The sequence below is a fragment of the Lithobates pipiens genome, unplaced genomic scaffold, assembly GCF_037356315.1.
Source record: "Lithobates pipiens isolate NorthernLeopardFrog02 unplaced genomic scaffold, aLitPip1_a1.2 Scaffold_8, whole genome shotgun sequence".
Lineage (NCBI taxonomy): Eukaryota > Metazoa > Chordata > Amphibia > Anura > Ranidae > Lithobates > Lithobates pipiens.
The window spans coordinates 416272645-416296735 of record NW_027507903.1 but is presented as its reverse complement, the minus strand read 5'-3'; the positions used below and the strand labels follow the sequence as shown (position 1 = coordinate 416296735).

The 24091-nt window shown below is 40.2% G+C and overlaps 1 protein-coding gene across 22 annotated transcripts in view; it reads right to left on the bottom strand.

Annotated features, from left to right (window-relative positions):
- Positions 1-24091, bottom strand: part of LOC143964452 (protocadherin gamma-C5-like) — a 568154-nt gene that overhangs the window by 207844 nt on the left and 336219 nt on the right. For 2 of the 22 annotated variants that reach the window (XM_077474185.1, XM_077474194.1), the window contains exon 1: positions 16881-19497. The exons of the other annotated variants lie outside the window; for them this stretch is intronic. In XM_077474185.1, coding sequence (XP_077330311.1) covers positions 16881-19328 — 2448 coding nt within the window. In that variant the 5' untranslated portion in view covers positions 19329-19497. Of the gene's footprint in view, positions 1-16880; positions 19498-24091 lie in introns of those variants that run through there. 22 annotated transcript variants of the gene reach the window in all.

Genomic DNA, 24091 nt, shown 5'->3' with positions numbered 1-24091 from the left:
TTTCTGTTATAAAATTTTCCAATTTGTAATTTTTCTTCATACATTTTGGCCAAAATTTATACTGCTACATATCTTTGTAAAAATAACCAAAATTGGTGTATATTATTTGGTCTTTGTGAAAGTTATAGAGTCCACAAGCTGTGGTGCCAATCTCTGAAAATTGATGTAACTTCTTGAGACCCTAACAAGCCATAAAAGTACAAATACCCCCTAAATGACCCCTTTTTGGAAAGTAGACATTCCAAGGTATTTAGTAAGAGGCATGGTGAGTTTTTTGAAGTTGTAATTTTTTACCATAATTCTTTGCAAAATCAAGATTTTTTTTTTCTTTTTTTCACAAAATTGTCATATTAGCAGATTATTTCTCACACACATCATATGCATACCACAAATTGCACCCCAAAACACATTCTGCTACTCCTCCTGGGTACAGCGATACCACATGTGTGAGACTTTTACACAGCGTGGCCACAAACTGAGGCCCAACATTGAGGCAGCACCATCAGGCATTCTAGGAGCATAAATTATACATATCATTTCTTGACTACCTCTTAGCCCTTGTACACACGGTCCGACATTCCGACAACAAAATCCGTCGGATTTTGTCTGACGAATTTTGTCCAAAACTTGTGTTGCATACACACGGTCGGACAAAGTTGTCGGAAAATCCGATCGTACGTAACGTGATGACGTTATTTCGTTAGGACGGGGCTACGTTCAGGCTAGTAGCCAATAGCTTTGGTTTAGGAATTTGATCTGAGCATGCGTGGCACTTTGTCCGATCGGAATTCTCTACGCACAATCGGACAAAGTCCGAATGGAACATGTTGTCGGAAAGTTTTATAGCCCAGCTCTAAAACTTTATCCGTCGGATATTCCGACGGAAACAGTCCGATGGAGCCCCCACACAGTCAGATTATCTGACAACATGGTCCGATCGGACATTTTCCGTCGGAATGTCCGACAGTGTGTACAAGGGCTTACACTTTTGAAGGCCCTGGAGCACCAGAACAATGGAAATGCCGCAAAAATGACCCCATTTTGGAAAAAAACAACCCTACGTATAATCTGTGAGGCATAATGAGTCTTTGGATTATGTAATTTTTTTCTACAAATTTTTGGAAAATGTGGAAAGAAAATGAAAACAAAACAAAATTATTTTTTTTTTCACAAAGTTGTCCATTTATACAATATTTCTAACACATAGCATGCACATACCAAAAAATTACACCCCAAAATAGATTCTCCTACTCCTCCTGAGTATGGTGATACCACATATGGGAGACTTTTTCACAGTCTGTCCACATACAGAGGCCAAACATGATAGGAGTTCTAGGGGCATATATTTCAAATCTAATTTGACTACCTATTACATTTTTGTGAGGCACTGTAGTGGCATGGATGTGGCATGGATGAGAACTGATGTGGCGTGGATGAGCATGAATGGGGATTGATGAGCCGTGGATTGGGATGGCTGATCATGGTTGAGCCATAAATGTGGTTGGCTCAGTATGGATGGGATGACTGAGCATGAATGAGTATGGCTTGGTTGGCTGAGTATGGATGGAATGGCTGAGTATGGATGGGATGGGTGAGTATGGATGGGTACGGCTGAGTATGGCTGGGTATGGCTGAGTAGGCTGGGTATGGCTGAGTATGGCTGGGTACGACTGGGCACAGCAGTCTACGGCTGGGTGCGGCTGAGTACGGCTGAGTATGGCTGGGTACGGCTGAGTACGGCTGAGTACAGTTGAGTATGGCTGGGTATGACTGAGTCCGGCTGGGTACAGTTGAGTATGGCTGGATATGACTGAGTATGACTCGGTATGATTGGGTATGGCTGAGTATGACTGAGTATGGCTGGGTACGGTTGGGTACGGCTGGGTACGGCTGAGTATGCCTGGGTATGGCTGAGTATGGCTTAGTACGGCAGGGTACGGCTGAGTATGGCTGGGTATGGCTGAGTACGGCTGGGTATGGCTGAGTACGGCTGGGTATGGCTGAGTATAGATAGGGTGGATGGATGGATGAGTATTGCTGAATATGGATAACTGAGCATGGATTACTGGATAAGTATTGCTGAATATGGATGGCTGGATGATTATGATGGATGGATGGCTAGATGAGTATGACAGAGGCTGAGCATGGATGGATGGCTGGATGAGTATGACAGAGGTATGGCCGAGCATGGATGGATGGATGAGGCTGCAATGAGAACAGATCAGCACTGTGGGCACTACAAATCCAGCCCACAGCACGGCTGCACTCGATCTCTCCCCTCTCCGCTCAGACTGTACCGATTGTTATGGGGGGAGGGGACCGGACATGATGCCAGTTTGTTTACAAGTGATCGCTCCGTCAGTCACGTGGTAAACACCCACTATCAGTGGACTTTTAACGTGATTTGTGATGCTCTGGGTCCTCTGGAACCTGGCGTCATGGTTACTTCCCTGTTCCCGTCCCGTGGGCAATGTATGTCAATGTACACCCTCCCAGAGTTATTGAGCCATGCTGTAGCCATCATTTGGCTATGGCACGGCTGTTAAGTGGTTAAAAGCTACAATTTGATATCTTGATATGTTGGAAAAACTATATTACAAAAAAAAGAACAAAGCCTCAAAGTCTACCAACGCACTGCTAAACAAATGTTACGCTAAAAATGAAAAGAAAAAACAAACAAATGCTGTAGTGTATTCTTATGTATTAAGTGTCTGATCTGAGTCTTTGTTACCTATTTTATGTTGTAAATAATGTGTGCACTAATGATGCATTGAAAAAAATACATTTACACTATCTTGAAAAAAATATTTGTAATCCCCTTTGTACAGTAATTGTCACAGGCATGAACATTCGATTTCTTTACTTTTACTTCTGTAGTTGACTACAAACTGTAGAAACCCTAAAAAGGAGCATATACTGATCAGTCATAACCTAATGACCACTGACAGGTGTTGAAAGCAGAAAAAATTGGCAACTGTAAGAATTTGAGAAACTTTGACAAGGACTAAATTGTAATGGCTAAACAACTGGGCCAGAGCAACTCCAAAACTGCAGCCTTTGTGGGATGTTCTTTGCAGTGGTCAGGACCTACCAACAGTGGTACAAGGAAGGAAAACTGGTGAACCAGCAGCAAGGTCATGACTGGCCAAGGCTCTTTGATGAATGTAGGGAGCGAAGGCTAACCCATGTAGTCCAATATGACAGAACAGCTACTGTAGTTAAAATTGCTGGAAAAGTTAATGCAGGTTCTGGTAGATAGTGTCAGAACACACAGTGCTGCTCAGTTTTGTGGTGTATGGAGATGTGTAGCCTCAGACCAGTCAGGATGCCCATGTTGATCTGTGTCCACAGACAATAGCACCCACAATGGGCACATAAGCATCATAACTATAACATAGAGCAATGGAAGAAGGTGGCCTGGTCTGATGAAACATGTTTTTTTCTTTTACATTATATGGATGGCTGGGTGCATATGTGTGGCTTACCTGGGATAGAGATGGCACCAGGATGCAGTGTGGGAAGAACAGAGGCATTGTGATGCTTTGTACAGTGGAGTCCATTCCTCGATGGGTCAGGACTGTTTTGGCAGAAAAAAGAGCACCTACTCAATATTAGGGGGGTGGTAATAATTCTATGGCTGATCGGTGTATGTTTTAACTGTCACACACATCATTTTTCCAAAATGATATTTTGACTTGGTAATATATTGTGAATACTGAATTGCAAAATATGTATTTCCTATTTAGGACCATACATCCGATTTGTGCAGAGAGCTGTTATTGTGCAGAATAAAAAATCAGCTTGCTACAAGGGCACATAGAAAACAGTGGTTGTCTATGTCCTCAGTTCACACTTGAACACAGGGGCAAGCAGGTTAAACTGCATCCACACTGCTATGCACATAATTGCAAATTAACTTAGCAAAATGCACAGTAAATCAATGCGGCAAAAAGTAAAGAGCAATAAAAACTGATGGCTGGCAGATGATTGGCCTGTACAGTGATAGTGTCTTAAAAACACAATATGTAGAAAAAAATGCTTACAAATGCAGGTAAATGCACATAAAATGCACAAAAGCGGTGAATGTTCTTAAGTTTTTACTCATGTACACAAGTGTGAGCCTGTCCTTAAAGACCTGTTGCTTCCTGCTTCTAGCAGGTTTTTACTTTCTGTGAACAATGTACACCACATCAGGGGTGGATCCAGGGGGAGGGCAATGGGGCAATCGCCCCCCCCCCCTGAAAACGTAGTTGCGTGTGAGATTGGGTGGCTCCGTGGACCTGTTAGAAAGCGGGCGGGCTGTCCAGTGGCTCGGTGTGTGAATGGCCGATCGGTTCGGTGGCGGCTGAGAGAGCAGGCGGTCAGCTGAGTAGCTCGGTGTGTGAGCAGGCGGTGGGCCAATCAGCGAGCCAGTGGGCGGGAGAGCAGAGAGATGACATCATCTCTTACCGCCCCGTGCCTGCCTGCATCCTTGCAGTTATTTCTGCCCTCACTGTGCAGGCAGCGCGGACAGCAGAGAGATTATATAATCTCTCTGCTGCCTGACTCTGGGTGGGACAAAGCAAAAGACAAGCAAAACACCACCTTAGCAGGCAAGTGACAATCCGCAAGGTGTGGCAGGTGACGTGACAAGTGATAATCTGTAAGGTGTGGTAGGTGACGTGACAATCTGCAATGTGTGGCAGGCAAAGTGGCAAGTGACAATCTGCATCTGGTGGCAGGCAAATGACAATCCGTAACATGTGGCAGGTGATGTGGCAAGTGACAATCTGCATCTGGTGGCAGGCAAGTAACAATCTGCAAGGTGTGGCAGGTGACGTGACAAGTGACAATCCACCACGTGTGGCAGGCGTTGTGGCAAGTGACAATCCGCAACTTGTGGCAGGTGACGTAGCAAGTGACAATCCAAGGTGACGTGGCAAGTGACAATCTGCATCTGGTGGCAGGCAAGTGACAATCCACAACGTGTGGGAGGTGATGTGGCAAGTGATAACACGCAACTTGTGGTAGGTGACATGGCAAGTGACAATCTGCATCTGGTGGCAGGCAAGTGACAATCCCCGTGTGGCAAGTGACAATCTGTATCTGGTGGCAGGCAAGTGACAATCCACAATGTGTGGCAGGTGACATGGCAAGGGGCAATCCACATGGGGCAGGTGACGTGGCAAGTGACAATCTGCAACATGTGGCAGGTGACGTGGCAAGTGACGATCTGCATCTGGTGGCAGACAAGTGACAATCCGCAACGTTTGGCAGGTGACGTGGAAAATGATAATCCCCATCTGGTGCCAGGCGAGGGTGGCAAGTGACACACTCAGGGCTCCCACTGATTCTGCATTATAGTGAGTTGAACCATTAAATTTTATATTACAATGTAATAATAGAAATAATGCGCTTCAATCATCCTGACACCATAACAACCATGGTGCCTGGAAGATTGAAGTGCCAATATCAGCCATTTCCCCGATAAATTGCCTGGAAAAAAAAAATTTCTGGCAGTGCCCCTCCCGAGACTAGACTCTGGATCTGCAGCACAAGTGGCAAATAGTGTACACTCCAGCTATGTCCTGCAAAGAATGGAGCCAGGTATGATGTAACTTCTGTGAGATTGCCCAGGTGACTGCCAAATGGTAACATAATTAGTCAGGTTGAAAAAAGTCCATCTAGTTCAACCAATAAAAACGAAAGAAAAAATAAAGATCATCATGCAATCCCATATGGGCTGAATTGGATGATTAGAGACCCAGAAGAAGCAGTAAACGAGTTCATAGTGGTGGTGGGGGAGCAGCAACAACATAGATCATTCAGAGTTGGAGGAGGGCAAACTTGTAAAATAATATGTAAATATACTGTGCAAATATATAATATATATGTAAATATACTGTGCAAACTTGCAAATTATGGCAAGACTCACTCAGTTTACTTCATATTATTTCTGCTCTAAATCAAAGTTGCCACTAATTAAAGTGTATCTAAACCCAAAAACAAAAATGTTATATATTGCATCTTACCATCCTTTGATGTGGTGGCTACATTATTTTTCTTTCGCCCACACTTTTTTATTTTTATTTTCAACTAGTAATTCTGCCAATAACACACTTACAGTCCTAGGGTGACTGCAATCACTCAAACTACTGTATCAGGACAACAAAAACAGGGTAAGACTACAGGATGCCACCCCTTTCCTCTTCCCCATAACATAGAGGAAGGAAGATGTATTCCTCAAATATAGCTGTGAAAAATGCAACTGATAACATTCAGCACAGACAGAGAACACAGGAATTTAGGCTCACAAGATCTCTGGCAAAATCATTTTAAACAGATATTAAAAAACTTTCAGTGGCATGATTAACAGACCAAAAGGAGCCAAATAAGGAAAATGCATTAGGCAGACATTCATTTTGAGGCTGGGTTCACACTTAGTGTAGAAGTGGCTTGCAGCAGAGGTCCCTGTTCTCCATTTTAGTACTTCATATTCCCATCGCACACGTTCCTGGATGCGCTCTCAGATGTGGGTGCTGTAGCAACAACCAGCTGGATACTGGTTCAAGTCATGGTGAAGATATTTGCCAGCACACCATGGAACGACATAAGTAGCGTCCAAAGATAGTGCGACGTGTCTTCACATGCCTGACGAAGGGGCCATGAGCAGCTCCGAAATGTTGCACTATCTTTGTGTTGTGATCATGCAATAAATCACCCATTTGGACGCTACTTGTGTCGTTCCATGATGTGCTGGCAAATATCTTCACTGTTCTCCATTTTAGGGATGAATCAGGCTCACATTTTTTGCCTGAATTCAAAACTAAAATGGAGCCAAAGATGGACCTGAATGCACTCCATGGTCACCGTGGAGATGTATGAACTGGCGCCATTGGGAGATGGGCACACTCTCCTGTCATGCCAATTGGATGCGGAGAAATCCCATTCACACTAGTGTGAATCCAGCCTAAAGAGTTGACATACCCTTTCAGAATTATAAGCTAACCACATGTGGAGATAGATGAAAACAACCAAATGTTTTTAAGAACTACTAGCAAGTTTTCATGTAGTATTACCATGGTTTTAAATGTTTAAAATTCTGGTTGTAAACACATGCCCACATCATATCCCCAACAATGCAGGGATGCATTCATCAGGCATTCACTATACTGCATTGTGAGAAACAGTGGGGTTGTTCCATTATTGGATAGTAGAAACTTCAAATTAAGTCAAACTATTTCATTGAATTTTGACCTTCAGTATTGATAATTACCCACCATTTTGCATGAGAAGCTATGAATTAAGATAAAAACGAAATCTTAAATAATAATAGCAATACCTCACCTTGCTTGGGTCTTTTAGACAGTTTGCATCTGGTGTGTTATCATTATCTTTAACTAGTTCCCGTAGCTGAGGAAAATCCAGAGACTGTAGAAAAGCTGAATCCCTCTGTTGTGGGGCTGGGGGCACATTAGTTTGGTAACATTGCCCTTGTCCTCCTGGAGGAACCATCCTGACCTCCATGTATTTTAAGGTTCCGTCTGTGTTCAGGAAAAGAGCCGGCTGATACTGATCCATGTATGATTTGGTGTCAGACCCACTTAGATAACAGCAACTGCTACTATAACTTTCTTTCCTCAGACATTTCACTACTAATATAATGAAAGTCACAAGGGAAACCAAACTGATAGCCACAAGAGAAACAATTAAATATAAAGTCATATCTGATGGGGGTTTGGAGTTTGTGAGAAAATCCCCAGATCTGGGTTTCTCTACTACAACATCATCTGCTATACTAATAAGTACTGTGACAGTGGTAGATAATGGGGGATTCCCATGATCACTTATAGAGATGGCAAGTTGCTTCTCTGTATTTTCTATCTCCTGAAATTCTTGTACAGTCCTGACCTCTCCTGTATGTTTAGACACTTGGAATATTAAAGAACTGGCAGGATCAATGAGATTAAAGGCCAACCAGGCATTGTGACCAGAGTCCAGATCCACTGCAGTCAGTTTTGTCACCAGATATCCAGCACTTGTAGATTTTGGGATCCTCTCTTGGACAATGAGATCCTCAGAGTGCTCTGGATACAGCAGGGTGGGGGAGTTGTCATTTGTATCCAATATAAATATAAAGACAGGGACAGTGGAAAATAACTTTGGAGATCCAGAATCCTCTACTTTTGCATTGATTTGTAGAGTCTGAATGTGCTCATAGTCAAAGGAACGCTAAGCATATATATCGCCGTTATTAGAATTAATGTAAACCAAAGAGGATACAGAGGATCCATCTATCTGGGTTTCCACTATAGAGTACACCAGATCAGAATTAACCCCCTCATCTGCATCAGTAGCAGACACTGTACATAGAAGAGTCCCTGGGTCACTGTTCTCTTTAATGAAGGCATTATAGGTAGATTGTGTAAATGTTGGTGCATTATCATTAACATCAGAAACCCTGAGAATAACAATCATCCTACTGGACAGAGCCGGAGACCCTAAATCAGTAGCTGTCAGTTCAATAGTATATTGGGAAATCTTTTCTCTATCCAGATTACCATCAGTGATTAGTGAGTAACGATTTTTAACCGTTTTAATCTAGAATGGTAATTGTGGAGAGATATCCAATTGTATTTCTCCATTCTTCCCAGAATCTTTATCTCTCACATTAATTAGTCCCACAGTTGTTCCTAGTGGTATACTTTCCGGAATTTCATTTGTCAAAGAGGATAAAGAAATTTCTGGAGAATTATCATTCATATCTTCTATTTCCACCCGAACCAGACAATTACCTATCAGTCTCGGTAATCCTTTATCTTCTGCTTTAATTGATAATTCATGAAGATGTGTGTCCTCATAATCAATATTTCCTTTGATAAAGATTTCTCCACTATGCTGGTTCACACCAAATAACTGTCTTGAGGTTTCAGACGTGTGACTATCAAAATAATACTGAATTTCTCCATTTGCCCCCTTATCCAGATCTGTTGCATTTAACAACAATACAACTGTATTTAAAGGGAGATTTTCCTTCAGTTTAATCTTATAAACTGATTGATCAAAGACTGGGGGATTGTCATTAATATCTAACACTGTTATTGTGATATGACATGATCCCGATCTAGCTGGTTCTCCACCATCTATAGCAGTGAGAATAAGATTGTGTTCTTGTTTCTCCTCCCTATCTAACACCTTCTCTAATATTAGCTGAGGGATGAGAGTGTCATCTACACGATTCTTTACAGACAATGAGAAATAAGGATTTGTGCTTAATATGTACTGACTAACACCATTAATACCAACATCTAGATCTTTTGCTATTTCTAAGGCAAACTGAGTACCAGCACTTGTGAATATTTCTGTAATTTCAATAAGATAATCATTGGTTAAGAATGTGGGAGAATTATCATTAATATCCTGAATCTCTATGTCTATGCTAAAAAGCTCTAAAGGGTTTTCAGCAACCACCTCTAAATGCAACACACAGCTCACACTGGATCCACACAGGATCTCTCTATCAATCCTGTCATTAACAGTCAAGCCTCCATTTTCCTTATTTACAGTAAAATATTTTTGGTATTTCTCAGATGATAAATGTAATCTGCGCTGAGCAATCTCTGCACGTTTTATGCCCAGATCCTGAGCTACATTTCCTACCCATGTCCCTGGATCAGACTCCTCCACAATAGAATAATGAAGCTGCCCAGAGACCCAGCCCCAGCTACAAAGGAGAAGGGAGAAAGCTACTTGCCATTTCCAACACAGACAGCAGTCTCTGATGTCCATATCATATAGTGTTTCCTTGGTATTTGATAGAACATAGATCCTGTGTAATCCACGATGCCAGTAGCTGTCAAAATTCTCTCCTTAACATTGAAAAAATAATCCATCCATAGAAAAACATGTCCACGGCATTGTCTTTTCTGCACAGCAGCTCCTCTTTGTGTGTGGGGAAAGATGGGAGGGTGAATCACTGAGCCAGGGGGAGGAGAGAGCAGGCTTAGCTAGAACTGATTTAGCTGTGAAGCTAAACACAACAAGCCTGACCTCTTCTGGCCAATAATAAGAACTGCATCCACCAATATAATGCAAACACTATTATATAGTTATAATTATGCTTATACTTATAAACTTGTATAATTTAAACATTAAATAAAATAGGTATTACACACTCTTTTATTTTTAAAAACTGTAATCTTTTTTGAGATTTACAGAGGAATTAATTTACCTACAGTGCGGCAACTGTCATCTCCATTACTGAAAAAGCAGTATAGTACACCAGCTAATATATAGCATCCCTCCAGTGAGATTATATTTGTGTTTCAGTGAGAATTCATTTTACCTAAAACTTCAGTCGATTTATCTCTGGAGGGTAAGCTATGATAGAAAAAAAGTATAAAGTATTAAACTAATGTATCGCTTTAGTATTATTAAGGATATGTTCTCAATACTCAGCATTCTTTTTTTTAGTCCTATGTGTACTGTTTATTTATTGTAGGGTGGTTGTCCTTATGTACAAACTTCAAAAATGTTTAACATTTTTAACATGGTTTTATGGATTAGACTTGTGCTTTTAGTGGTGTGACTCTTTTTTGTATGGATCCTGTATAGTTTGCATTGCATTTCACGATGATCACATAATTATACTATATTCTAATATTTTATAGAACTATAATACAGTGCTTGAACAAAATCACATGTACATACAATATTTAAATATTTGTACTCACCAAAGTTTTAGAGTTTAGATGTTCATTTATATGTAATTTCATACAAATGTATGAGTGGCTAGGAGGAGTATTATACACTAGTAATGCATTTAAATATCTCTGTTCAACAATAGTTTTGCTCAGATGCAAGAAAACAAATGAGTATAACAAGGTAACGCTATACTCTAAGTAAGCGATAAAATATAACATTTTATTCAGTTGTATATTCAATTCAAATGTATGTATTTGTGCAACTCGCATATGCTGTATACCTGCAACTGCGTTGATCAGATTCCTAAACTTTCCAGAACAGCAACATTCAAGTGAAGGGCAACACTCTCTACCAATCAGAGCTCTACTTCTTTGCAAAAGTCAGTCTAATGTCAAACATGCTGGCAAAAGGGTAAGAGAACAGTGATCACTTTAACAATGCAGTACTGCTCTGTCATTGTCTAATCATAAGACAAGTGAAAGAAGGATGCTAATGTATCAAAAACATCAATAGTCATGTTTTATACAGTCAGTCAAGTTATAACTGAAAGAGCAATACATTTTGGGCTGAATGTAACCTACCTATTATGGGTAAGTACCATTAACATGACTAGGAGGAATGGTAGGGGAGTGGGAGTGGGGTTTACCTGTAAAAATGGAAAGCGCTTACAGCTATTAGAGTAAATTAGGACATACGTTTTCGATATTAAATTTGATGAAGAAGTATATACTGACAGCTACTTCTTTAAGTACAAATATTTTGAGTACTGTTTAGTGTGATATTGGTGTAGCATTTCTTTAATGGCTCCCACATTATTCTCAAAAAAAAAAAAAAAAAACAGCATACTTTTTGCATTATTTTCTTAAATAAAACAGATGACTCAAAAAACACTAGTCCAATCTGGCTGTAGCTTTATAAGGGTACCCAGGTGCTATACAGAAATAAACTGATCTTTGTAAAACACAGATTGGAGCCGATTCAAGCATGCATAATTCTTGAGAAGCCTAGGCCTAATTACATATTATGTTATTGGACTGAATTGGACTGAATCAAATGTACCTTGCATTTTTCCATACTTCAATAAAAAAGAAACTGTTTGGGTTAGCACAACCTTCTGGGACATGTCATAGATCCCAGAAGGCTTCTGAACCATTCTCAAAGTGCAGCGTGGGTCGTACATGTGCTGTGGGCAGCTGGCTGTGAAGCCACAAGAAATCACAGCTGGCTGTGCATAGTAAGTCCTGGTTCACACCAATGTGGCTTTGAAGTTGCGTTACTTCAGCATAACTTCAAAGCCGGCTATCAGTGCGATTTCATATACAGCTTGCTGACATCCGTGTGACTTCATTTAACAGATATCAATGCAAGTCACAGTGAAATCACACAGAAATAGTGCAGGGACCTTTTTCAAAGATTCAAGTCGCAGTGATTTTAACTGTTCCATTGCAGCAAATGGGGTGCAACTTGTCATGCGACTTTGAAATGCAAAGTTGCATGACAAGTCACACTTGTATTTGTAGCTGCTGACTTTTCTTTTTTCTTTTCAAAAAGGCTGAAGAACTGCTTTAACAAATGAACAGGATGGGAGGATGGAAACTTGTCAAGTGCCCAATTCCTAGCCCCCCCCCCCCCCAATTTATTACACAAGCCATTTAAATAGGACAGTATTACCTATCAGTAACACTACATTTGCTACAATAAAATCTGGGTTTATGTCAAGAACATGTGTCAAGTGTCAAGTACCACAAGCTAGAGAGTTGCATGTTCCAAAAAGGTTACCTAAGTACAGAAACAAGAACAAGAAGGAAGGAAGGAATCCGGAGACCAAAATACATCTTAAGAGCATGTTAAGGTGATATTTAGGTTCAGCGGTAAAAAAAAAAAACCTTCAAAAACTCAATCTAATAATAATAGCAGCAGAAGAAGTGATACAACTAGAGAATTAGACTGACAGCAAAAGTATTAGGTTCATCGGAAGAGGGTTTGAAACAACATAAAAGTTTCCCTTTAATGTGAAACCATAAAATATTCTTAACACAACAAACAGACAAACCTGTTGATGTGCCAATCCCAAGCACAAAAGTACACAAAATACTGCATACAGAATGGTGCATACAGACAGCTAGATCACAGTTTTTTTTATTAATTACATCCTTACAGTATTTATTAGTAAAATGTAATTTACTACATCTTGTAAACTGAGCTGAGAGAAAGACAATGGGAATTAGATGTATGCAACACCTGTACTTTTCACATTTTTATTTGCTGTTGTGATAAAAAATCTATATATATACTTTAATGATTGTCTATATCATTTTAAATATGTTTTATCAATTATCAATTGACCTGTTGATAAAAACAGCCTAACTATAGAATTATCATATTTAACCACTTGACCTCCGGAAGATTTACCCCCTTCCTGACAGCCCCTTTTTTGCGATACGGCACTGTGTTACTTTAACTGACAATTGCGGGGTCATGCAATGCTGTACCCAAAAAAAATGTATATAAAACATATCCAATAAAAAAATTGAAATCAGATTTCTTCATCAGTTTAGGCCAATATGTATTCTGCTACATATCTTTAGTAAAACAAAATCCCAATATTGATTGGTTTGAGCAAAAGTTATAGCGTCTAAAAACTATGGGATATAATTATGAATTATTATTCTTTTTTTTCCCTAGTAATGGCGGTGATCAGCGACTTATTGGACACTTTTGACACTTTTTTGGGAACCAGCGACACTAGTACAGTGATCAGCGCTAAAAATATGAACTGCCACTGTACTAATGACACATGCAAGGAAGGGGTTAACATCAGGGGCGATCAAAGGGGACACGGGACCTGTGCCTTCCCTACTGACAGAACAGCAATCCGTCTTGGGTACATCGAGTCCACGGAACCCACAGGTCAGCTCCTGCTGTGTATAATCACAGCAGGAACTGGCCCGTCGACTGTGCGCATGCATGCCCCCTACCCAGAAGTGTATCTAATATATGATCCGGCGCAGCAGTGCCACCTTACTGCCGTACATATGTAAGTTATATGGTCAGTAAGTAGTTAATTCCCACAATAGACTATAAAAAAATATATACTAGATGATATTTGAAGATGACCTTCTTTCTGATTTTCTGTCAAGATTTGAGGCACCATCTGCCACACTTTTTCCCTGTTTATGTTCAATTCTGCCATCATTTTCAAAATCAATCTTCGATCTGAGCATTGGAGGGTTCGTACTCTGCCCATTTTGCATCCGTTCCTTGTATTTTTGGCTGCCCATTTCTTGTGTCATCGTGGACATCTTCCCACCCCTCTTTATACCATTCAAAAACACATGATTCTTCATGGAATAGTCACCATAAACCTGTTGTATCACAGCAAAATTTTTACTCACACATTTGCCAGTTCAGGAAAAATTTGATGTCACTTTGCTTCTCCAGATCCCTGTCACTCATTTTTGCCAACAGCCCAATGCACACACGCATTTTTACTTCCACTAATCGATAAAAATAAATTGTTGTGTGACTCGTCATAGTGCGGCAGTGTGGACATTCCAGGAATTATATATATATATATAGATATATATACCCCTCACAGTTTTGTAAATATTTTATTATATCTTTTCATGTGACAACACTGAAGAAATTACACTTTGCTACAATGTAAAGTAGTGAGTGTACAGCTTGTATAACAGTATAAATTTGTTGTCCCCTCAAAATAACTCAACACACAGCCATTAATGTCTAAACTCCTGCCAACAAAAGTGAGTACACCCCTAAGGGAAAATGTCCAAATTTGGCCCAAGGTGTCAATATTTTGCGGTGCCACCATTATTTTCCAGCACTGCCTTAACCCTCTTGGGCATAGAGTTCACCAGAGCTTCACAGGTTGCCACTGGAGTCACCTTTTTACTCCTCCATGATGACATCACAAAGCTGGTGGATGTTAGAGACCTTGCACTCCTCCACCTTCCATTTGAGGATACCCCACAGATGCTCAATAGGGTTTAGGTCTGGAGACATGCTTGACCAGTTCATTACCTTTACCCTCAGCTTCTTTAGCAAGGCAGTTGTCGTCCTGGAGGTGTATTTGGGGTCATTATGTTGGAATACTGCCCCATGTCTCCGAAGGGAGGGGGTCATGCTCTGCTTTAGTATGTCACAGTTCATGTTGGCATTCATGGTTCCCTCAATGAACTGTAGCTCCCCGGTGCCGACAGCACTCATGCAGCCCCAGACCATGACATTCCAACCACCACGCTTGACTGTAGGTAAGACACACTTGTCTTTGTACTCCTCACCTGGTTGCTGCCACACACATGCTTGACACCATCTGAACCAAATAAGTTTATGTTGATCTGATCAGACCACAGGACAGGGTTCCAGTAATCTATGTCTTCAGCAAACTGTTTGCGGCTTTCTTGTGCATCATCTTTAGAAGAGGCTTCCTTCTGGAATGACAGCCATACAAACCAATATGATGTAGTGTGCGGCGTATGGTCCGAGCACTGACAGGCTGACTCCCCACCCCTTCAACCTCTTCAATCTCTGCAGCAATGCTGGCAGCACTCATATGTCTATTTTCCAAAGAAAACAGACATATATGGATATGATGCTGATCACGTGAACTCAACTTTTTTTTTTTTTCGACCATGGCAAGGCCTGTTCTGAATGGAACCTGTTCTGTTAAACCACTGTATGGTCTTGGCCACCGTGCTGTAGCTTAGTTTCAGGGTCTTAGCGATCTTCTAATAGCCTAGGCCATCTTTATGCAGCGCAGGCATGTCCAAAGACCGGCCCGCTTGGTTTTGAATGGCCCGCTTGGTTATTTGGACATATATATCTTTTGTGGCCCCCAACGATCTCCCAGCGCCCAGTACATGCCTTGGAGGGGGCAGGGCGGAGGCGGGACAATCGCCATATACACACAGGAGAATTTCCTGTTTAGGGGCGGCCTCTGTAATAGGACGTCCCGTCTCCTGAGCTGCCATTGGATGTATGTTCTGTCCATCAAAGGAGGCAGGACTTTCTATAAGAGGCCATTGTGTAAACAGGAGATTCTCCTGTAGGTAATCCTTGGGGCTCATGAATGCATTCTTGGCAATGGTGAGTGTGTTCTTGGCAATGGTGAGTGCGTTCCTGGCAATGGTGGGTGCATTCCCGGCAATGGTGGGTTCTGCATTCCCGGCAATGGGTGGGTTCTGCATTGCCAGCAATGACTGGGGTTTGCATTCCCGGCAATGGTTGGGGTCTGCATTCCTGTCAATGGTGGATCTGCCAATGGGCACTTGTGAGGCTGCAGATGCAGACCCTTATTTTGCTTCACAGTTCTTTAACACACTTAGGCCAAATTTTAATAGTTCAAAGAATGTCAGGCAAATTGGTCAGCCCTTGTGCATGTTCACTTAATCAAATCTGGCCCTCTTTGAAAAAAGTTTGGACAGCCCGATGTAGAGCAACAATTCCTTTTTCAGATCCTCAGAGAGTTCTTTGCTATGAGGTGCCATGTTGAACTTCCAGGGACCAGTATAAGAGAGTGAGAGCGATAACACCAAATTTAACACACCTGCTCCCCATTCACACCTGAGACCTTTTAACACTAACAAGTCACATGACACGGGGAGGGAAAATGACTAATTGAGCCCAGTTTGGACATTTTCACTTAGGGGTATACTCACTTTTGTTGCGAACATTGAACATGAATGGCTGTGTGTTAAGTTATTTTGAGGGGGCATCAAATTTACACTGTTATACAAGCTATAACGTCAATACTTTACATTGTAGCAAAGTGTAATTTCTTCAGTGTTGTCACATGAAAAGATAGAATAAAATATTTACAAAAATGTGAGGGGTGTACTCACTTTTGTGAGATACTGTATATATATAATATATACATATATAGTGACACACTATATATATATATATATATATATATATATATATATATATATATAATGCCATAATGTCCATGCAATGTGCATGTGCCTGAGTGCCTTGGTCATATATAGATATTACTTTAAATGTAAATGTCCTCAATAGCAAAGAAATACATATTTAAAATGAGAGAATTTATGTTCACTTCCTTTGGACAGTCTAAGCAGTTTCAGAGCAGAAATCAGCATGTTTCACTCCAAACTATTATTTTTACACATTAAATTAATAAAAGTAAAATATAGTAGATTTAAATTATAACTCACCTCGTTTGGATCATTTAAGCAGCTTGTGTCTGATGTGCTATTATTGTCTTTAACTAGTTCCCGTAGCTGGGGAAAATCCAGAGACTGCAGAAAAGCTGAATCCCGCTGTTGTGGGGCTGGGGGCACATTAGTTTGGTAACATTGTCCTTGTCCTCCTGGAGGAACCATCCTGACCTCCATGTATTTTAGGGTTCCATCTGTGTTCAGGAAAAGAGCCGGCTGATACTGATCCATGTATGACTTAGTGTCAGATCCACTAAGATAACAACAACTGCTACTAAGACCATAACTTTCCTTTCTCAGACATTTCACCAGTAGTATAATGAATGTGACAAGGGAAACTATGCTGATAGCCACAAGAGAAACAATTAAATATAAAGTCATATCTGATGGTGGTTTGGAGTTAGTGAGAAAATCCCCAGATTTGGGAATTTGTACTACCATGTCATCTGCTATAATTGCAAGTATAGTAACAGTGGTAGATAAAGGGGGATCCCCATGATCATTGATAGAGATGATAAGTTGCTGCTCTGTATTTTCTGCTTCCTGAAATCCTTTTATAATCCTGACTTCTCCTGTATGTTTAGACACTTGGAAAAGAGAAGAACTACCAGGGTCAATGAGATTAAAGGCCAACCAGGCATTGTGACCGGAGTCCAGATCCACTGCAGTCAGTTTTGTTACCAGATATCCAGCACTTGTAGATTTTGGGATCCTCTGTTGGACAATGAGATCCTCAGAGTGTTCCGGATACAGCAGGGTGGGGGAGTTGTCATTTATATCCAATATAAATATAAAGACAAGGACAGTGGAAAATAACTCTGGAGATCCAGAATCCTCTACTTTTATGGCAATTTGTAGGGTCTGAATGTGCTCATAGTCAAAGGAACGCTGAGCATATATATCACCGGTATTAGAATTAATGTAAACAAAAGAGGATACAGAGGATCCATCTATCTGGGTCTCTACTATAGAGTACACCAGATCAGAGTTAACCCCCTCATCTGCATCAGTAGCAGACACTGTACATAGAAGAGTCCCTGGGTCACTGTTCTCCTTAATGAAGGCATTATAGGTAGATTGTGTAAATGCTGGTGCATTATCATTAACATCAGAAACCCTGATAATAACAGTCATTTTAGCAGACAGCGCTGGAGTCCCTAAATCAGTAGCTGTCAGCTCAATAGTGTATTGGTGTATTTTTTCTCTATCCAAATTCCCATCAGTGATCAGTGGATAATGATTTTTAACTGCGCTGATCCTAAAAGGTAATTGTGGTGACATAGACAATTGTATTTCACCATTTTTTCCTGAATCCCTGTCTTCCACATTAATTATTCCTACAGTTGTTCCTAGTGGAATATTTTCAGGAATTTCATTAATCAAAGAAGAGAAGGACATTTCTGGGGCATTATCATTGACATCTTCTATTTCTACCTGAACCAGACAATTCCCTATCAGTCTGGGTAATCCTTTATCTTCTGCTTTTATTGATAATTCATGAAAATTTAACTCTTCATAATCAATATTTCCTTTGGTAAAGATTTCTCCAGTATGCTGGTTTAAATCAAATAACTGCCTTGAGGAGTCAGAAATGTGACTATCAAAATAATACTGAATTTCTCCATTTGCCCCCTCATCCAGATCTGTTGCATTTAATGATAGCACAATAGTATTTAAAGGGAGATTTTCCTTCAGCTTGATTTTATAAATTGATTGGTTAAAAACTGGTGGATTATCATTAATATCTAACACTTTTATTGTGATATGACATGTTCCTGATCTAGCTGGTTCTCCACCATCTATAGCAGTGAGAATAAGATTGTGTTCTTGTTTCTCCTCCCTATCTAACACCTTCTCTAATATCAGCTGAGGGATGAGAGTGCCATCCTTACGATTCTTTACAGACAATGAAAAATAAGGATTTGTGTTTAATGTGTACTGACTAACACCATTCATACCAACATCTAAATCCTTTGCAATTTGTAAAGAAAATTGAATACCAGGACTTGTCACCAGTTCTGTAATTTCAATAAGGTAATCATTAGATAGGAATCTGGGAGAATTATCATTAATATCCTGAATCTCCATGTCTATAATGAAATGCTCCAAAGGATTTTCAGCAACCACCTCTAAACGGAACACACAGTTCACACTGGATCCACACAGGAACTCTCTATCAATCCTGTCATTAATAACCAATGCTCCATTTTCCTTATTTACAGTAAAATATTTTTGGTGTTTCTCAGATGATAAATGTAATCTGCGCTGAGCAATCTCTGCACGTTTTATGCCCAGATCCTGAGCTACATTTCCTACCCATGTCCCTGGATCAGACTCCTCCACAATAGAATAACGAAGCTGCCCAGAGACCCAGCCCCAGCTACAAAGGAGAAGGGAGAAAGCTACTTGCCATTTCCAACACAGGCAGCAGTCTCTGATGTCCATATCTTACAATGCTTTCTTGGTATTTGATGGAGCATAGATCCTGTGTAGTCCACAATGCCAGTAGCTGTCAAAATTCTCTTCTTAACATTGAAAAAAGAATCAATCCAGAGAAAAACATGTCCACGACATTGTCTTTTCTGTATAGCAGCCCTTCTTTGTGTGTAAGGAAAGAAGGGAGGGTGAATCACTGAGCCAGGGGGAGGAGAGAGCAGATGTAGCCTGAATAGATCTAGCTGTGCTACTTAATGTGCTAATCCTGCCCTCTTCTGGCCAAACATGTAAACCTCACCCACCAATTTAATCTGAAGAAATCCTGTTAAAATTACCATTTTTACTATTTCTTTATATGCTGTAATAATTAATTAAAAAGGGTATTAGATACTTTTTGGTTTTGATGAATGCATAATATTCCGAAATTCTGTTTTATACATACAGTATACTACGCCTGTCAAGTTATCAACAGTGCTGAAAAAGTAGTGTAGTTAAAATATATTATAGCTCTTGTAAATTATATTTGTGTTTGAGACATTGTATAACTTAAAGCTGAACTGCAGACAAATATAAAAGCATGCATTAATTCAGCTATTTAATCATTAATATATTGTAAAAATTTTTTTAATGCAAGCAGTGAATTTTACCTTTTATGCACTTCTTGCTGTAACTGTATAACAGAACTGAAACCTGACATGATACCGCAGAAAATAGTTCATAAGCTGGCAAAAAGCATACACACAGGAAGTTAAAGCAGAGTGACAGAGAAAAGGGCTCATCACTGTGCTGCTTCACAGGCTGGAGTGATTTGTGGGATGACCTGGCTCGTATGAAATAGGATAAAATATGCTGGCCATCAGACATATAGTGGAAAAAAATGACTGCAGAGAAAATATCTGGATTGCAGCAAAAAAGGGTTTTATTTTATGTTTTGATTTTACCTTATTATTGTCTTGAGGTTTGTTGAAAAGCTACAATTTGATATGTTGGTATATGTTGAATATGTTGATGTGTTGGTAAAACAATATTACTAAAAAAAAGAACAACACCTCAAAGTCTACCAACTCACTGCTAAACAAATGTTACACTAAAAGTGAAAAAAAAAAAAACAAACGTTGTAGTGTATTCTTATATGTAAATAATGTGTGCACTAATGGTGCATTGAAAAAAATTTACGCTAACTTGTAAAAATATTTTTAATCCCTATAGTAATTGTCACAGATATGAACATTAGAGTTCTATTAAAGTGGTTGTATACCCACTTTTTTAACTTTTACCTACAGGAAAGCCTATAATAAGGCTTACCTGTAGGTAAAAAAAATATCTCCTAAACCTGTACGGTTTAGGAGATATTCCCCTCGGTATGCGCCGCTGACTGCAGCGGCGCATGCGCACAAGGGGGTTCTCTCCGTGAAAATCCGGCAGCGCTCGCCCGGCCGGATTGAAATGCGCGCGGGAGTGACGATATCGCGGCTCCGGCCACTCACAGCGCCGGAGCCGCGATACCCGGAAGAGACGCAGAGGGAGCATGTCGGCTCCCTCGGCGTGGATCGGGCGAGATGTCGGGGCCTCGTTCTAAGGTAAGTATTTCATAATGAGCTAGTATGCGGTGCATACTAACTCATTATGCCTTTTGCTTTGCAGGTTTAAAAAAATAAAAAAATTAATTGCGGGTTTACTACCGCTTTAACTTTTGTAGTTCACTACAAACTGTAGAAACCCCTTTGCCATGACGTACACAAAATCAAAAATCTTTACAGATCCTGTTTTCGAGCAGACTGCCAAAGTACAAACATATACTGTAAGAAACCAAATTCATACTGAAAAATTAAAGTGTAAAATCATGGTGAATTGAATGTTTCCCCACATAGATTGAATTGTACTTGCAACATTCACTGCATATAGAGTACAAATCATACCCAGAGTTTTCGGTTTCTGTATAGAGCACAAGTACAGTAGTGTCCATAAGTTAATATATGTAAATGCAATGTTTTTCCATAAAAAATATCAATCAAATGTGAAACCATGAACACCCCCCCCCCCCCCCCACACACACACACACACACACACACACACACACACACACACACACACACAAACTAACAATAACAGTGGCCAATCATTAATCTACGCAAAACAGGGTAGTGGCATCTTCAGAATGGGTCCTGAAACTGCAGCAATATGTATGCTAACAGACAGACAAACCTGACCTTAGTCATTATTCACACATTGTACACTTGCTGTGCTTATCATTACAATAATATTACTACTAATAAAAACTGAACAAGGAAAAAAAATAGTTTGGATTAGATTACCGCCAACACTTCTACTTTTCCCCTTTATTTGTATGATAAATACCCTGTTGTATAATTGATTAAAAAATAAATACAATGAAATAAAAAGGAGCCAAAGATTACTTTTCAAAAAAAAATCTTGATTTTACATAAAAAGTACAGTAAGACAAACAAAAAGTAAATGTACTGCACTAATAAAAAGGAGTATATACTGATCGGTCATAACCTATTGACCACTGACGGATGTTGAAAAAATGAGCAACTGTAAGATTTTCAGAGCCTTTGACCAAGACCAAATTGAAATGGCTAAACAACTGGGTCAGAGCAATTCCAAAACTGCAGCCTTTGTGGGAAATTCTTTGTCTACAGTGGTCAGGACCTACCAACAGTGGTACAAGGAAGGAAAACAGATGAACCAGCAGCAAGGTAATGACCGGCCAAGGCTCTTTGATGAATGTAGGGAGCTAAGGCTGACCCATGTAGTCCAATATGACAGAACAGCTGCTGTAACTACAATTGCTGGAAAATGTATTACTGCTTCTGGTAGGATAGTGTCAGAACACACAGTGCTGCTCAGTTTGTTGTGTATGGAGCTGTGTAGCCTCACACTAGTCAGGATGCCCATGCTGATCTGTGTCCACAGACAATAGCACCCACAATGGGCACATAACCATCACAACTATAACAATGAACAATGGAAGAAGGTGGCCTGGTCTGATGAAACATGTTTTTTTTCTTTTACATCATATGGATGGCTGGGTGCATATGTGTGGCTTACCTGGGATAGAGATGGCACCAGGGTGCAGTGTGGGAAGAACAGAGGCATTGTGATGCTTTGTACAAGGGAGTCCATGCCTCGATGGGTCAGGGCTGTTTTGGCAGCAAAAAGGGCACCTACTAGGTTTAGGTTTATTAGGTGGGTGGTCATAATGCTATGGCTGATCGGTGTATGTTTTAACAGTCATACACATCATTTTTCCAAAATTATCTTTTGACTTGGTAATATATTGTGACTACTGAATTGCAAAATATGTATTTCCTACTTCGGACCCATTCAGATTTGTGTGGAGAGCTCTGTTTTGTGCACAAGAAAAAATCAGCTTGCTACAAGGGCACACAGAAAACAGTGGTTGTCTTTGTCCTTATTTCACACTTGAACACAGCTGTCAAGCAGGCTAAACTGCATCTGCAAAGCTATGCACATAATTGCAAATGAACTCAGCAAAATGCACAGTAAATCAATGCAGCAGAAAGTAAAGAGCAATAAAAATGGATGGCTGGCAGATGATTGGCCTGCACAGTGGTACCGTCTTGAAAACATAATATGTAGAAAAAAAGTGCATGAAAATGCAGGTAAATACACATAAAATGCACAAAAGCAGGTGAATGTTCTTGAGGTTTTACTCATGTACACAAGTGTGAGCCTGCTCTTAAAAACCTGTTGCTTCCTGCTTCTAGCAGGTTTTTGCTTTCTGTGAACAATGTACACCACATGTGGCTTGTACTGTAGTGTATACTCCAGCTATGTCCTGTCAAGAATGGAGCCAGGTATGAGGTAACTTCTGTGAGATTGCCCAGGTGGCTGCCAAATGGTTACATAGGGGGGTAGTGACATAATTAGTCAGGTTGAAAAAAGACACAAGTCCATCTAGTTCAACCAATAACAGAGAAAGACAAAAATTCATACAATCCCATATGGGCTGAATAGGATGATTGGAGACCCGAAAGAAGCAGCAAACGAACAAGTTAATAGTGGTGGGGGAAAAAAAAGCAGTGACTGACAGCATAGATCATTCAGTGCTGGAGGAGGACAAACTTGTAAAATAATATGTAAATATACTGTGCCTACTTGCAAATTATGGCAAGACTCACTCAGTTTACTTCATATTACTTCTGCTCTAAATCAAAGTTGTCACTAATTAAAGTGTATCTAAAATGTTATATATTGCATCTTACCAACCTTTGATGTGGTGGCTACATTATTTTTCTTTCGCCACACTTTTTTCTTTTTATTTTCACCTAGTAATTCTTCCAATACCACAATTACAGTCCTAGGATGACTGCAATCCCTCAAACTACTGTATCAGGACAACAAAAACAGGGTAAGACTGCATAGAGGATGTGGTTCTGTATTCCTCAAATATAGCTGTGAAAAATGCAACTGATAACATTCAGCACAGACAGAGAACACAGAAAGTTAAGCTCACAAGATCTCTGGCAAGATCATTTTAAACAGATATAACAAAACTCTTTCAGTGGCATGATTAACAGACCAAAATGAGCCAAATATGGCAAATGCATTAGGCAGCCATTCATTGTGAGATTGGGTTCACACTTAGTGAGGAAGCGGCTTGCAGCAGGGGTCCAGTGCATCCCTTTTCTCTATTTCAGGGACAAATCAGGCCCACATTTTTGGCCTGAATTCAAACCTAAAATGGAGCCAAAGAAGCACAGGACCTCTGTGCAATCCTCTCCGTG